Source organism: Ursus maritimus, unplaced genomic scaffold, assembly GCF_017311325.1.
Source record: "Ursus maritimus isolate PB19 unplaced genomic scaffold, ASM1731132v1 scaffold_23, whole genome shotgun sequence".
Lineage (NCBI taxonomy): Eukaryota > Metazoa > Chordata > Mammalia > Carnivora > Ursidae > Ursus > Ursus maritimus.
The window spans coordinates 19,623,978-19,641,012 of NW_024424786.1; the positions used below are offsets into that span (position 1 = coordinate 19,623,978).

A 17,035-nucleotide genomic window follows, 5' to 3' on the forward strand; every position below is an offset into this window, starting at 1 on the left:
CTTGGCCAAGGCAGGAGACTTTCTGATCCCAAACCCTGTTCACCATCTCATGACTTGGGCCCGGGGGTGTGGGGGCTACTCTCCCCCTCCCAGTGCCCCTTGTCACGTGCTTCCCTCTGCTTTTCCCACAGCCGTGGTGAAGAACCCACCCAACAACCTGTGGATCATCGCCGCGGTGCTGGCGCCCATCGCCGTGGTCACGGTCATCATCATCATCATCACTGCTGTGCTCTGCCGGAAGAACAAGAACGACTTCAAGCCGGACACCATGATGAGCCTGCCTCAGAGAGCAAAGGTGCGCGACGTGCTGACGAGGGGCTCTGCCTGCCTTTTTTCTCTTGGCTTTTGAGGCCATTGCAAAAATACCTTCAGAGACATTCTAGCAAGCTGTCATTTTGAAGGAGACCCTTTATTTATTTGAATCTTTTAAAAAATTTTGCTAAATTATAGATAACATAAAATTTACCATCTTAACCCTTTTCAAGTGTATAATTCAGTGTTCAGTATATTCACATCGTTGTACACCTTTTATGTTTATAACCAGGACACGATAGCGAATGCATATCTAATGCTTCTCTTTGCCACAGTGCTTCTGATGGCTTTAGAGATGGCAACTCAATCCTCCCAGCAATTCTTTAAGGAAGGGCCATTATTTTGCAGGTGAGGAAACTGAGGCACAGAAAATTAGGAGCTAGGTAGACCTGAAAGGGGCCTTGGAGGTCATCTAATCTGACACCCTCCTTTTATAGAGAGGTGACTTAAGATCACACAGTTAGTAAGTAGCAGAGTTAATGGTAGAACCAGGTCTTTTGGCTCCTAATGCAGGGCTCTTTGGGCACATTAGACTCTCAAAATGTTCCTTCCTCCATTGGCTAGAGTGGCTTATCACCAAATGCCGCCATGATGGGCAAGCTGCAGAGCCTTGGCCCAGTGGTCATCAAACACCAGTTCAGTGGCTCCACTGAAGCCTGGCTGGGAGCCCGTCCACCCTGCACTGCCTCCACACCTCTGGTGACAGGGAGGGAAGTGGACTCAGAAAATTCCAAAGGTTGCTTTTCCAGTCACATAGCTCCCTTCATGATACTTCCTGAAGGAAATATAATAATCTCTAACACCTGATGTTTAAATAACGCCTTACCATTTGCCGGGTTCTTCTGGGTCTATTGCCTCGTTGGCTCATCACAGTAGCCCTATGAGGTGGGTCATATCAGGACAGGTTTTATTATTTTCACATTACTGTTGAGAAACCCAAAGGAAAGAGCGACTGTAGGGATTTGTCCGAAGTCACATAACTAGCAGCAGAGGAGCGACTCTGGCCTATACCCGTGTATCTGGCTCTTTCCACATTACATACCTTCCTGAACCCTGAGATTTGGCAGGTAGACTCCTCTTCCAGCATGGGATTGCCGAGCGCTGCCCACCTGTGCAGGAATGAAATGAAAGAGCGAAAGGAATTTCATTCCGTTGGAATGAATGTCATAGAGATGGTCCTTCCCAGGTGTCACGCATGCCTTGTCCTTTCTGGATGGTCACACCTCGCTTCAGCAAAAGAAATCAAATGGGTTTTATTGTTTATTAAACTAATTCACCTGTTGCAAAGCTGCAGTTTGATCAGACGCTCTATGAAAGAGCCAAACTCCAAATAATGTTGTTCTGTTTTTGTTGACCCAAAGGCACCCGCTTTCCAGAAGCAGCGCAGTGTTGGTAATGGTCCAAGCAGTGAGACATGAAACTGTTCCAAGAAGGGGTATTTCATTTCCATCTTAGCTTAGTTACAACCTGAGCCTTTCAGACATGACAGTAATTACCAGACTTTAATTGCAGCCGAGTCCGGGAATGCAAAACCTGTCACACGGAGGTTGTAAATGCCAACTTTGTGTTACAGATTAAGCCAAAATTTTATTAATTTGCCAAGGTGAGGTGCGCAGCCCACGATTTCAACATACCTTCTGGCTTTGAAAGCTGTTCGAAGTTGGAAGAGAGTCACGTTTGTGGGTTTTCATCGCCCCTCTTATGTTCCTACCCGGTGCATCGTGCTTGAAGAGATACCTGGCCGATGTTGACCATCAAGCCAATTGACGTCCCAAGAGCAGCCTGGCTTCACTTGTGTGCGCTGGTGCTGGTGGTTTCCTCCCTCCATGAGGCTGGGCTGTGCACGTTGATTTGCAAAGCCCTTTTATCACAGGAAGCCAGTGGGAAGGAACTGCCTCTTTCTGACCACAGTCCTTCTGCTGTGGCAACCCAGGGACGCTGTGGTGTTTGAGAGGAGAGAGCCGCCTGCATCACTTCCCACCACCCGTGTGTGTGAGCAGAATTCATTTAATGCCAAGTGATGAGGCGGAATGAAAAAGTTAGCCTTCGTGATCAATCCATAGAGCGGGAGGCTGGTCTCCTAGTCTCCAGGGACATCACTGTATCTTTGGAATGCAGGCTGCAGGGTCAGGCGACATTCCTGGGGATCCCTGCTGAGACTCAGTAATAGACTTGACAGGCTAAGAGGAGGTGAGTGCACACGCCTGTCCTGGGAACTGAGGTCAGAGCGTGCACGCCCCCTACCCTTCTGCAGAGACAAGGTACCATAGACGGAACCCTGTTAACCATGGTGGTCAGCTGGGAGGGCCAGGCATCAGGGCTTTTGTGACCTTCTTTCTTCCCGGTTCATTTCTCTTTACTCTTTGTCATTGGATTCACAGCCTTTGCCCAGTGGTTCCCTTCATATAATTGATGAGAACATGGCTCCCTGGAACAGGCAGCCTTACGGGAAAGTAGTTAGGGCCACATCCAGATGCAGGATGGAACTTGGAGGGCCCGCAATGGTTGGCATGACCATCTGCTCGGGACAGGTCAGTCACCCCCTAAAGATGCCCAGCTGTTTCCTCTCTTTCACATACTATCTGTATGACCTGTACTTAACCTCTTTGTGCCTCAGTTTTCCCATCTGTGAAATGGGGATGATAACAGTATTTATTTATTTATTTTTAGGCTGTTGTGAAGATTAAGTGAGCTATGAAAGTTACTTTGAGCTGTGCCTAGCACATAAATATTACATACACATTGGCCTTTATTTTTTTCTTTTTTTAAGTTTGAACTCAATTAACATAGTGTATTATTAGTCTCAGAAGTAGAGTCAGTGATTCATCAGTTGCATATAACACCCAGTGCTCATTCCATCCAGCGCCCTCCGTAATGCGCATCACCCAGTTACCCCATCCCTCCCACCCACCTCCCCTCCAGCAACCCTCAGTTTGTTTTCTATGATCAAAAGTCTCTTATGGTTTATCTCCCTCCGATTTCATCTTATTTTATTTTTCCTTCCCTTCCTCCTTGTTCATGTGTTTTGTTTCTTTTTTTTTTTAAAGATTTTTTATTTATTTATTCGACAGAGATAGAGACAGCCAGCGAGAGAGGGAACACAAGCAGGGGGAGTGGGAGAGGAAGAAGCAGGCTCATAGCGGAGGAGCCTGATGTGGGGCTCGATCCCACAACGCCGGGATCACGCCCTGAGCCGAAGGCAGATGCTTAACCGCTGTGCCACCCAGGCGCCCCATGTGTTTTGTTTCTTAAATTCCACATATGAGTGAAATCATACGATATTTGTCTTTCTCTGACTGACTGATTTTGCTTAGCATAATAGTCTCTAGTTCGGTCCATGTCGTTGCAAATGGCAAGATTTCTTCCTTTTTGATGGCTGAGTAATATTCCACTGTGTGTGTGTGTGTGTGTGTGTGTGTGTGTACCACATCATCTTTATTCATTCATTGGTCAGTTGGCCTTTATTATTATACATGCTTTTTTCTTAAAAGGTCTTAACGTGTCTATGTTTGAAATTGTGGGGGATTATTTTGATCTGATAATTTTATAAAACTCATTGAAGCAACTATAGATACTTCATGATGTCTCAGTGGTGTCAGGGGTCCCTAATGTGTGTCCAAGGGCAACTAATGAATCGCAGGTGATTTTCAAATTGAAGGTTGAAAGACCACTACCCATCAGTCAGAAGAGTAAGGGACTTGAGTCTTGAGACTTTCACCACTTAGCTGTGTGATCTTAGGCAAGTCACTGAACCTCTCTGAGCTTTGTGTTCTTACCTGCAAAATGAAGGCTGTGATGTTTGCCCTGCTTCCCCAGGGGGTGGTTGTGAGCATGAAATGAGGTGTCAGTGTTTTGCAGGCTCTGAGTACTGAACATATGTGAGAACTGTTATTATTAACCTAATAACAGTGGCCACCCTTGAACTTGTCATCCCTTAATGTCTCTCTTTCTGCTCACTCATTGTCAACCCAGTCCCCTGAAGTATCTAGCAGATAACTTCAACCCAGTGTGAGGGATGAGGGGCCAAATCCAGGGAGACTGGGGGCAAGAGAGAGAAGGCCACAGCCCCCTTGTTGTCCTCACTAGGTTCTTGGAAAGTCTTAGCTGCCATTGGAGACTCGCAGTTCCTCACCGACAGGCCAGGAGTCTCAGCACAGGAGCCAGGCCAAGTATGGTAGCAGATGCCCAACCAAGATGGCAGGCTGCAGAAGGAGAGAAGAGGCCACGGGAAGAATCATCAGGCAGCGGTCAGATGTTTTGGTTCTGTAGCACGCAGAACTGGGTGCAAATCCTGACCCCACCACAGACCCTCTGCGTGAGCCTGGGGAAGTGGCTTAACCTCTCCAAACCTCAGTTTCTTTATCTTTAAAATGTGGAATGATAATCATAATACCCACCTCCTTGACTACAGTGGGGCTGAAGTGTCATAACTGATGTCATGCGTTTGGCACGGTCCCAGTGGTACGAAAAGCTCCTTGAGGCAGGGGGCCGGCTCTTACTCATCTTCATATCTCCAGCACCAGGCACGGTCCCTGGCACAAGCCACTGCCCAAGAACTATAGTCAGCACCACGCTAGATTGGATCATGGGGGGCCTGGGGTATTACGGAAAAGGGGCCAACAGGAGGTGCGGCTGGCGGGTGGGTCCCACCAGGCTGGGAAGGGCCTGAATGCCTTGCCGAAGAGTTTGGGTGCTGTGGAACATTTTTAGTGGGGGAGTGACATGACCTGAGTGGTTTTCAGGGAGATAGCTTTGGAAGCTTGTCAAGGGTGAGCCTAGAAAGGACCTGAATGGAAGCAACAAGATCAAGCCAGGAGACAATAAAACAGTGGACCTGGGGAGAAAAGGTCAGCTTCTAGAAACATTTCTGTAGAATCCACTCAGTGACCATCAATCCAGTAGTCTAGGAACATGACCAGGTTGTTCAAAGGCTCACTCCATTTCATGCGGGCCCCACAGGAGGGAGGGAAACGAACAGACAAACACTATTTCAGAAGCACGTTGCCAGATCCTGGCACAGAATGTCCCTGGTCACATCTGGGTCAGAGTGTGTGTCTCGGCAAAGAGGGAGGGCTGAGTGCCCTTCCCAGAGTGAGTTTCCCTGGGGATTGGGGGAACTGTCCACAGCAGAACTACAGACAGCTTGACATAAGGAAGCTTTGCTGTTTTTAGCAATAAAACTCCATCCTGTCCTGAGATGCAGTAGGAAGATTTGACGGGTTGGGCCATTGTCCTAGACTGTTCCATCCAGCTGGATGCTCCCTGCTACATTTCTTAGCAAAATTCATTGCTGAAGGGGCATCTCCTCACCATGTGAGGTTCTGAGGGGACCCACATGGTGGAGGTTGAGTTTCATCCCCAGATTTTCTTTTTTTTTTTTTTAAAGATTTTATTTATTTATTTGACAGAGAGAGAGAGAGACAGCCAGCGAGAGAGGGAACACAGGCAGGGGGAGTGGGAGAGGAAGAAGCAGCCTCCCAGCAGAGGAGCCTGATGTGGGGCTCAATCCCAGGACTCTGGGATCATGCCCTGAGCCGAAGGCAGACGCTTAACGACTGAGCCACCCAGGCGCCCCTCATCCCCAGATTTTCTTGAAGACCATCACTGATTTCTATTTCACCTGGTCTGTGATTTAATAGGAAGGTGAACAATATTAACTAATATTGACTGACCACTTACTATGTGCAAGGCTCTTCACTAAATGCTGAACTTGCATTTACTACTTAATCCACGCAGCGTGTCTTTGACGGTGGTTCAATCACTTTCAAGACTTACACATTTGATCCTGTTTACCCTCCTCTTATCTCCATTTTGCAGGTGAGAAAACTGACGTGCCGAGAATTTCGGTGTCTAACCCGAGGTCACCTAGCTAATACGTGGTAGAGCCGGGGTTGGGAGCCAGGCAGTCTGTTTCGGAGCTGGTACTCTCCACCACCCCACTGTCCTGCCTCGAATCACTGTTGTGCGGCTCTGGGGCAGAAAGCAGAACAGAGACACTCCCAGGAATTGTTTAAACATGCCTCTTGGTTTTTTATTGCCCCACTAATAGATGTCTGTTGGGCTTTGCTCACAGCTGCCCTATTCACTTGGGGGTTCAGACATAGTGCAATAAAAGCCTTGCTAATTACCCAGTAATGAATCATAGGAGAGCCATAGGTCTGGATTTGAGTGATTCCATAAATCCCATTTTATTATTAATGATGGTACTGCCTCACGTGTGGAAGCATGTTTCTTTCCCTCTATTTTCAGAGCTGTGGTTCCCCTTTAATACTCCGGTGGCGGGGGGAGGGGGAGTGTAGGTAAAGCAGATCTGATTGTCTTCATTTCTCAGGTGAGGAAATTGAGGTTCAGAAGTCAAGTGACTTGGCAAGGTCACACACCTCTTACTACGCCTAAAGCCATGAAAGTGGGGTTCAGGATGACGGGACAGTCAGAGGCAGGAGATTATACAGGACCTGTTTCACATAGCAATTAAGAGTCTCTAATTAGCAGTATCTAGTGACTCAAAATTGGTGGTTTTAAATTCTTGAAAGAAGTTTGTTCTCACATACATATTTGCATCTCGTTTATACTCTTCATTTTTCCAAGTAAGTCTTGTCTAGGGAGATTCTGTGGCTGGGCGGAATGAGCACGGATTCTGATTTTGCAGACAGGAATTACGGGGGAGATTCGAGTTAACTCTTGTTCATCAGAAAGCTGAGTGTGGTCCTGTCACCTGCACCCTCTGGCCTGTCTTCTCTTAAAGCCATCATTAGAGTCACGCTCTGTCAGAAATGTGACCACAAATCCATTTCCTCTTCGCAGCCTGTGCAGGGCTTCGATTATGCCAAGCAGCACCTGGGCCAGCAAGGGGCGGATGAGGAGGTCGTCCCTGTGACTCAGGAAACGGTGGTCCTCCCACTGCCTGTTAGAGATGCTCCTGCCTGTCAGGAGAGAGACATCGCCCAAGACGGAAGCACCATCAAGACGGCCAAGTCCACCGAAACCAGAAAGAGGTAGGCACGGGGCCAACGTCCGCCTCTCGGTCTCAGCTAGGGGAATAATTGATGGTGAGAGCAGCTGAAGCCCTCAAGTTAATACCACTTTTCTCTTTAAAAATTCCCCTTCATCCCTGTTTTGAATATTTGAGACGGAGACGAAGAGAGATGATTAGAATCATAATACTTGCTTCTCACGAGCCACGGTTTGTAAGGTTTTATATCACCGACCAGCAGAGATTTAGCTTTCATATGTACTACAACAAATCTGGCGCTGGTGTCACACTTTATTTTTGAACTTAGAAGTAGTGCCTTTGATTTAGTAGAGTTGGATTTTATCTGGCTGTTTTTAAGAGTTCACAGTTTGACTAGCCAAAAACCATTTTGGGAGGGGGCACCTGGTGGCTGAGTTGGTTAAGCATCTGACTCTTGGTTTCAGCTCAGGTCATGATCTCAGGGTTGTGGGATTGGGGTCATGGGATTGGGCCCTGCATCAGGCTCCACCCTCGGTGGGGAGTCTGCTTGAGATTCTCTCTCTCTCTCTCTCTCCCTCTACCCCACCCCCTCACACATGCGTGCTCTGTCTGTCTCTAAAATAAATAAATCCTTTAAAAAAAATTTTAGGTGTTTTTACCATGAACAGAGCACTTTGACAGGCATTGGAAAGGCTGCAGAAAGGTTTACAATTGAGTCCTAACCCCAAGGATCTCCTGATGGAGAGACAGAGAGATAAATACCTGGAAACCAAGCATGATGTGCTGGTGCTCACAGGGAAATCTAAACGAAGTACTGTGGAAAAGAGAGGAGAAAGAGCTTAATTCTGATGAGGGAAAGGGTGGTGGAGGAGCTTCTGTTTTAGCTGGGCCTCTAAGGGTGAGTGGAGTGTCAATAGTTGGGGAGATAAAGGTGTCCAGTCCAAAGGAGCTGGGAGAAAAGAGGGACCGGCACATGTTCCTGCACTTGTGAATGTCCCTAAGGTTTAGAGATCACAGTGGCTGGGGTACAGTGACAGATGAAACCAGATGGATGAAAATTGTGGAGGGGCTCAACTGCCAGGCTAGGGAGTTTGACCTGTATTCTCTGGGCAGTGGGAAGCCACTGAAAGTTCTTTAAGACAGTGATGTCCGGCCTGTATTTCAGAAAGACTACTCCAGTGGCAATGTGGATGATAGATGGGAGAGGTTAGGCTAGAGGCCAGGAGACTTGTTGTAAGGACTTTACAATATTCTTATAAAGAGGTAATGAACTCTGTGGCAAGCCCTGTTGGCTGGCCAAACCGACTCCCATTGCCAAGTCCCTTCTCTCCCTTGCCTGAGACCACAGTGGAGGCTGGGAAAGCTACATCATCCCTGCCTCCTTCCTTCTCTCCCTCCCTGCACCTAACAGATTTCTGTTGAGTGCTATTCACCAGGCGCTGGGGATCCTGCAGTGAACAAGACACAGTCCCTACTCTCGTGGTGCTTACAATCTGGCGGGGAGAGCTAGGCAATAAACAGAGAGAAATAGATACACAGTAAGTCAGGTGGTAATGGGTATGAAGAAGAAAACCAAAGCATGGTAAGAGCATAGAGCAATGGAACGGGGCGGGGGCGTGGTGCTATTTTAGCTAGGGAGTCAGGGAAGGCCTTTCTGATAAAGTGACACTGGAGAAAGACCTGAATGAAATGATGTGTAAGCCTCAAGGCTATCTTGGACAAGAATGTTCCAAGCAGATAGAACAGTATGTGCAAAGCCCAGAGGAGGAAAGCTCTTCATATGCTTGGAGAAGAGCAAAAAGGCCAAGGAAGCCAGTGTAAACTAGGGAGGAAGTGGTGGCAGATGGGTCAGAGAAGTTGCCTGGAGTTGAACATGTCAGGCGCTGTAGACCAAAGTCAGGACTTGGGATTTTATTGTGAGTAAGGATCAGAAGTCATTGGAGGGTTTTGAGAAGAAGAGTGACATGCTGCAACTTGCAGTTGTAAAGCCTCACGCTGGCTGCTGTGTGGAAAACAGAGGGTAGAGAGGCAGAGTGGAAGCAGAGGGACAGTCAGGAGGCTATTACAGTAGTTCAGGTGAGACGTGGCGGTGTGGGCCAAGGCATGGTGCTGTGAGAAGTGATGGGGTTCTAGACACGTTTTGAAGGAAGAGCTGACAAGGCTTGCTTTGCTGATAGATTGCTGCGAGGAATGGAAATAGAGAGGAAGGCATCTGCCACTGGTTGTGTTGGAGAGGACCGGAAGAGAAGACTCTAGAGGACGATCGTGAATTTGAATGTGGGCATGTTAAGTTTGAGATGCCTCTTAGATACACAAGTGGCAGTGTTCAGAACTAAGCTGTCTAAGTGTGCAGTTCAGGGGAGGGGTCCAGGGTAGAAATTTAAATGGAGGAGCTGTCAGCATTTAGTTATTTAAAGCTATGGCACTGGATGAGGTCACCTGGGAGCATATACATAGAGAAGAGACCCAAGACCCGTCCCCTGGAGCATTGCAATGATTAGAGGTCCAGGTGATGAAGAAAAATCAGCATAGGAGACCGAGAAGCATTGGGGAAAAAAGGCATGAGGAGAACAAAGCAAGAATGGAATCCAAGTAGCCAAGAGAAGGGGGTAATTTGAGGGGGAAGGAAGGATTGTCTGTGTCAAATACACAAATTTTGCACTGGAGTCGTGCAACAGGTCTCTGTGTTTTTCTCTCCAGGGGCTCTTGGTACCTCAGAAAGAGGTACGGAGAAACAGAAGGTTGGATTCCAGCTTGGGTAGGAAAGAAGGTCGAGGAGATGTGGATTAGCGATCTATTGTCCCACCACAAAGTGCTCCAAAGCTTCGCAGCTTAAAACCACCACCACTTCTTTAGCTCATGATTTTTGGTGGGTTGGGAGTTTGGGCTGAGCTCAGGTAGGTGGGTTCTGGGCTGAGCTCGGCTTGGCTGATCTCAGCTGGGCTCACTCATGCATCTGTAGTCAGGCGGTAGGCTGGCCGGGGCCGGCTTGTTGCTGATAGCCTTGTCTGCGGTGGCCCATAACTGGGGCCCCCTGGCACATGGTCTGTCATCCTCTAGCAGGCTAGCTCTGGCTTTCTCACACGGTGGTTACAGGGTGCCAAGGGCAGCAGGAAAACAAGCCCTCAAGTGCAAACACTTCTCAAATCTTTGCTTGTGTCATGTTTGCTACTGTCCTATGGGCCAAAGCAAGACACGTGGTCTAGCCCAGAGTCCGTGTGGGAGGCCACCGAAGCTTGGTTACGGGGAGGTGGGAGTAAACTGGGGTCACAACTGCAGTGGTCTGCCCCAGCATGGACAGCTGAAACAGACAGAGAAGCAATAGACCAATTATCTGTATTGACTGGCAAATAGAATTACCTACAGTAATTATTCTTATTATGATCTTTGCCAAATACAATAAAGGCGCGGTAACAACTTACTTATCACCTATTAGAGGACACCAAAAAGACATAAATAGAATTACTAAAATTAGGATATTAACACAGCACTGCTGGAAAGAATAAAAATTCTTTTCCACCCATTCTAGATGAGTGATTTAAATTGTATAAAGATTAATTAAAAAAATTTTTTAGAACAAGCATTTCTTCTTGAATTAGCAAAGAGTCTACCATTGGTAATCAAATTCAATTACTTACCCTCAGAGTTTTATTAAGAAATTATAGCTTAAAGGGGTGCCTGGGTGACACAGCGGTTGAGCGTCTGCCTTCGGCTCAGGGCGTGATCCCGGCGTTGTGGGATCAAGCCCCACATCGGGCTCCTCCACTAGGAGCCTGCTTCTTCCTCTCCCACTCCCCCTGCTTGTGTTCCCTCTCTCGCTGGCTGTCTCTCTCTCTGTCGAATAAATAAATAAAATCTTTAAAAAAAAAAAAAGAAATTATAGCTTATGAAACAAATACAAAGAAAACCATGTCTACCCAGCTGAATGATTTTTACATTTGCTTCATAATGTTACCATAAAAATAGAATTTTACTAAGGGCTGGTTGTATCATTGCCAAAGCTATGCGAGAAACCTCACCTCTGTTCAAGTTCAGCTGACCACGGGAGTCTCTAATCATTTGGGAAGATATTAAGATGCCAAGACCAACAGCAAACCCGTCATGCATTTATTTTTCTGGCTTTCCCATCTTGCCACATCAGTTCCCTCGTTCCTGCTGGTTGAGGACTACATGACCTCTCAGAATGTGTCTGTTAGGTGATCCAAAAAGTTTTGCGAGTGAGAAACAGGAGAAACCAGTGTTTTGATGGTCGTGAAGATATCTCGATTTTTTTTTTTTTAAGATTTTATTTATTCTACAGAGAGAGAGACAGCCAGCGAGAGAGGGAACACAAGCAGGGGGAGTGGGAGAGGAAGAAGCAGCTCATAGTGGAGGAGCCTGATGTGGGGCTCGATCCCATAATGCCGGGATCATGCCCTGAGCCGAAGGCAGACGCTTAACCACTGTGCCACCCAGGCGCCCCGATATCTCGATTTTTAAATGTTTTTAAAACTGTTTTAAAACTGTTTTAAGACTGAAATCTGAGGATTCAGCCACTTGCAGACAAACAGACGGGTGTTGCAGGCCCTGTTCCTCTGGCCAAGGCTCTTGGTGATGCTATTTTGTTGGTCTGTGACTGGGATTAATGGGCGAGGATAGCGAATCAACCTCATAGGGAGAGCCGTTCAATTCAGTGATTGGTCATGACTGCTCAACATCTGATTAGTCCCCCTCCCCACCCCCATCCCCACTCCCTACCCCTGCCACCCCTTCATCCAGGCCCCATGTACACCCATACCCCCAGAAGGGGGCCTGTTGAGTTGAGTAGCCTGGAACTACAGCTTCACAGGCGGCCCTTCCTTACTTTCAAAAACATCTTTGTTACTGTCATGTGAGTGGACACACACCTACAAATCTCACTTTCTGTTTTTGACCAGATGTTTGAGCTGATGGTCCCATGTAAACATAAGTCTATAAGCTGATCAAAGAGTAAAGCAGAGGTGGGGCTTCTCTCCAGAAATGTGCTCGTTCATACCTTTCCCTGTAGTGAGAGGAGCAGCCAGAAAATTGCTTCAGGAGCAAATGAAGGGAAGAATATGCAAATGCTACAAATACCATTAAATCTTTTATAAACATAAAATAGGTTACAAGAAGCCTTTCCCCTTCCTTCCTCTCTGGACCTCAGTTAAAGTCTTGTTGTCCCAATAAAGCCAGTCGGAAGAGCAGATGCCATTAACTGTGAGGTTCTGAAAACAATCCAAGGGCTTATGTCTTCTCTGTGGATGTGTCTGTGTAGAGCCAGGACTCAGTGATCAAGCAGCTGTTGGGTCAATAATATATATTTAATAGGGGCGCCTGGGTGCCTGAGTCATTAAGAGTCTGCCTTCGGCTCAGGGCGTGATCCCGGAGTCCTGGGATCGAGCCCCACATTAGGCTCCTCCGCTGGGAGCCTGCTTCTTCCTCTCCCACTCCCCCTGCTTGTGTTCCCTCTCTCGCTGGCTGTCTCTATCTCTGTCAAATAAATAAATAAATAAAATCTTTTAAAAAATACTACTAATAATAATATATATTTAATAAATTAATACCTTATCCATATTTTCCCAAGCTACATTCTTTGTATTATTGTCTCGTGGTGAAAGAGATCTGGGGCCAAAGAAACTGGAAAATGCTGGATTAAACAAAAGGAGAGGAGTTTTTTTCCAATAGGACTGATGGGGGGGCTTTGATATGTGAATGTCCGTTAGGAATATCCAAAGAAGGAATATAATAAACAGCACTTCCCAGGCTTATACTTGTCTGAGACCCTTTGGGCAGGAACGTGGGATTTGGCTCTGTTGTTCTGTGGAACCCTCTGGACAGATGTTGCCTTATCCCATGGATGTGAGCGGGCCATTTCCCTGGCCGTGGTTTTAGGGTGCTGACGTTCCCAGCGCAGGGAGGGGGAGAAGGGAGGGGAAGGAAGAGGAGCACCATCAGGGACATGCAGCTTTCCCTTTGGAAGCTGCTCACTTACTGGTTAAGGGCCACATTTTACTACAGTCAATTTTTTCTATTGTAGAGGCTGGATGCCTTTAGGCTCTGAATTTGGACAATTGACAATAGAAGAATAAGGGGTTGGAGGAGGCCTCTGGATATCTGCCTTCTGACTGTCTCCACAGAAGGCTAGGCAGTTGGTCTCTATGACGATCAGAGGCCTGAGAAAGCACGAACCTCAGCAGGGGCTCAAAGAGCCTATTTCCTGCAGAGTTCCAGAAAACCAGAATTGGCCCCAAGGGCAGGGGAGAAGGCGCCGTGGCTTGCCCTGTGTACAGGCCTGCGTCATCTGGGACGTTTTAGGAGGCAGTAAGGCAGTAAAGGAGACGTGCTCTGGCATGTAGGGAGAGCCCCTACCTGCAGGGGGAGCCCTGGTTTCCAGGACTGATCTGCCACTTCCTAACTCAGCCCTGGACAAAACCCTCCCCCTCCTTGAGCACCCCATTCTTCACTTGTGAAACGAGGGTGACAATCACCAAACCAGTGGATTGTCCTAATGATTCACTAAGAATTTCGAAGGCGTTCGTGTCGTCCTTGGCACTCGCTGGTGCTTCTAATGGGAGCTCTTGGAGAACGTGGGTGGTGTCTTGTATCTCTCTATACCAGGATACTTGGCACAATGCCCAGCACAGAGCTGGTGCACAGAAAGTATTTCCTGAAGGAATGAATAGCTCAAATGGGTAATTTCAAATGTAAGCAGTTGCCAGTTAGCACAGTTAAAGAACGTGTGTGCGCACGCGCCTGTGTGGGAGACAGAGTGATGAACTCAGTGGGGGGTGACTTCAACTTTAGTGGTCAAGGTCTATTCTGTAAAGAGAATCGCCAAAGAGAACCGTGTCTTATGCGTGTCCCTGCTGATGCCACGTGAGTCACACGCTCTGCAACGCTCCTCAGAGTGCTGTGTTTTAAAAAGAGGGCACACTTACAAACGCCATCACCGCCGTTTCCATAGTCACGGGGGGCGGGGGCGGTTAATGGAACAGAGATGGGACCTCAGGGCTGCGCTCACTGAACTTCTCTGCGGAGCTAAGCACTCCCCATAAACGACATACTTCACCATGACCAGCTGCTTAACCCGTGCGGTAACGTGGCGCTAGTTTTGTTTTGCTTTTTGTTGTTGTTGTTGTTTTTCCTGTATCATCTCTTCTTTGTGGATAAAAGCAGAATGCAAGGCGACAGACATAAACTGTGCAAATACAATAACCTTGAGAGAAGGCTGCTGGAGTCGGAACTTACCGTCTTCCTGTTGCTATGGTTACTTCCAGCAGGTCGCCCAGTGAGAATGGATCTGTCATCAGCAACGAATCAGGGAAGCCCAGCTCGGGGAGGCGCTCGCCCCAGAATGTCATGGCACAGCAGAAAGTGACAAAGGAGGAGGCACGGAAGAGAAATGGTGAGAAGCCTTCCTTGCCAGCAGCAGCCCCGAGCCCCTCCCACACACACTTGTGCACACACAGGTGCCCACACTCACACGCAGCCACGTGCCTTCACCCTAGATTCTACTCTCTGGTGTGCCCCAGAAAAGGCAGGAGTCTGCTTCCTGCCTCTTGGGACATTACCTGTCCCCCTTCTCTGAATTATCCTGTCGCACGCCCTCTGCTTCCTGATCTTATAGAATTGCCTACTGCTTTAGAAAAGCCCTATGCAGAATGCACCAGTGTTGGCTTTGCGATTTTTCTAAATCTTGGCTGAATCGACAGGATTCCTAGCACCAGGTCCACGAGGGGGGCAGGTCTCTGAAAGGCTGCTTGTCTTGGAGATCCCTCCCATTTTCTTGCCCTGACTCCCTTGATAAGTTTCAGGGATTCAGTCTCTGCCAGAGAGTCCAGATATTGCCAATCCACCTCTCCCAGGAAGAATAACACGGTGATAAATCTGTCATCATAAAAATCAGCCCATGCTTCTGCCTTTATTCTCCAGGGAAACGTAACTGGTTGGATTCTCCCTCACACAGATCTTTTCCCTCCCTCTAAAGGATGGGGGTTGGAGTTTATTTATAAGTCTTTGGAGCTGCCTTACTGTGTTATGACACCATCTATACATGGCATCCGTCAGACAGGATTGTGTGTCCCCTCCTCCTGGTCCCACCTTTTTCATTCCATGGGCTCTTTCCATGTGTGATGCTGGTTGGCTGGAGCCCAGGTGCAAGCACCCAGTGCTGCCACTTGGATCCGAAGAAATTCCTTTCAGATTTCAATGGGTTGTTAGGTGGAATCCTACAGAAATGCCAGGTGAAGAGCCTGGCCCTCAGGTTAGCTCTGCTTCCCTTTTAAAGGGCTGTGATGGGATAGGATTCAGGGACTCTCTCTTGGAGCCAGTGCCAGAATATTCTTTTGTTTCCAAATGTCACCGATTTCTTTCTTCTGACCCAAAAGAGAAAGAAAGAAAAGGAATAATGACACAATGGATTTGTCTTCTGCAGGGCAAATGTGGTCCCCATTCCCATTTCCAGCCATTCTGTAAAGCACTAGTTAAAATTGTCCTACCCATTTGATTCCTGAATTTCTTCTTCTCCTGAATTCCCCATGCCCTGTAACAGACTGTGCTTTCTACATCTGAATCAGGGTATGGCATGTGGGGTTTTCTTGGAATATCTACCCTACCTGAGACCACCACAAATCCTACCGATCAGCTCTCTGCCAAGCCAGCTCACGGAAAGCTTCCCAGAAATAAATGAAGTCCAGTCAAAGTCTGTCCTCCTGCACATGCCCCGTCACCCACCCCGGTCCTCAGATGACCTTGAATAATTCAGCCTGTGTCTTTCTTAGACCTTCTTACTATGATATGACAGCACACACATATCTGTTGTTGTATTGCTTTTTTATTTTTATAAAATGAATCCATGTACCTACTGTTCCGTGCCCTTTTTCTTGCTTAGAAATGTACAATGCTCCTCTGTCAGTAAATCACGTTTACGAGATGATGCCTTTCCCTCTCCCTTGCATTTAATCCATAGAAGAGGAGGGAGCAGGGCCTGTTTCCGACCCCATCACTCCCCACCCTGGCTGGTGAGACACTGACCTGCCCAAAATGTTCCTGCCAACCTTCTGTTCCTGTTTTTCCACAGCTCTGCCTGCCTTCTTATTGTTTAGGTCACTTTCATTATTTAAATATCAGGCTCAAAAAATAACATGAGCCAGGTGCATGAATAAAATCCAATTAGGGTACTAAGTTGGGGTTTTAATGTGTGTGTTCTATTAAAAAGCCATCCCTTCTCCAGGTTTATAGTCCTTCATTGCATTTTATTTCTGCCAGAGGTAAACCTAGTGAGTTAGCAGGGGTGGTGGCCTCTCTTTCCCTGCAGGTTCCCATTCAGTGAGGTTCAGCTTGAAATTTTCAAACAGAAACGATGGGACCAATTCGTTTACTATAATATCCAACAGACGCTGAAGCAGGCCAGAATTCTAGGCTGGACCTTCCATGGAACCTTTCCACTTGTCCTTTTTTACCATAGGGCTCCACTTCATCATATCATATCCACAACATCAGAGTTCATCAAAATATCAACAGTGTATTTTATTGGATTGGAAGATGAACCGAAGGAAAGAAGGGAGGGAGGGAGGGAGGAAAATAGATTGCTGATTTAGGGAAGTTAAAACCAACAGTGCAAATAAGACACAACTAGATTGGGGCCGGTGACGTTGATGATGATGATGATATATGGTATATGGGACACTTCCGTGGTTCAGCTGTGGCCCTTTCCTTTAGCATTCTCTCACGCTTTTCCCTTTAGGGCCTAGCTATGCATCAAATATTCCC

The 17,035-nt window shown here is 47.3% G+C and overlaps 1 protein-coding gene across 1 annotated transcript in view; it reads left to right on the forward strand.

Moving 5' to 3' along the window:
* Window positions 1-17,035, forward strand: part of KIAA1549L (KIAA1549 like) — a 121,096-nt gene that overhangs the window by 40,239 nt on the left and 63,822 nt on the right. Inside the window, exons 10-12 of the mRNA XM_008686828.2 lie at window positions 132-295; window positions 7,117-7,307; window positions 14,542-14,669. Of these exons, the coding sequence (XP_008685050.2) occupies window positions 132-295; window positions 7,117-7,307; window positions 14,542-14,669 (483 nt within the window). The remainder of the gene's footprint in view (window positions 1-131; window positions 296-7,116; window positions 7,308-14,541; window positions 14,670-17,035) is intronic.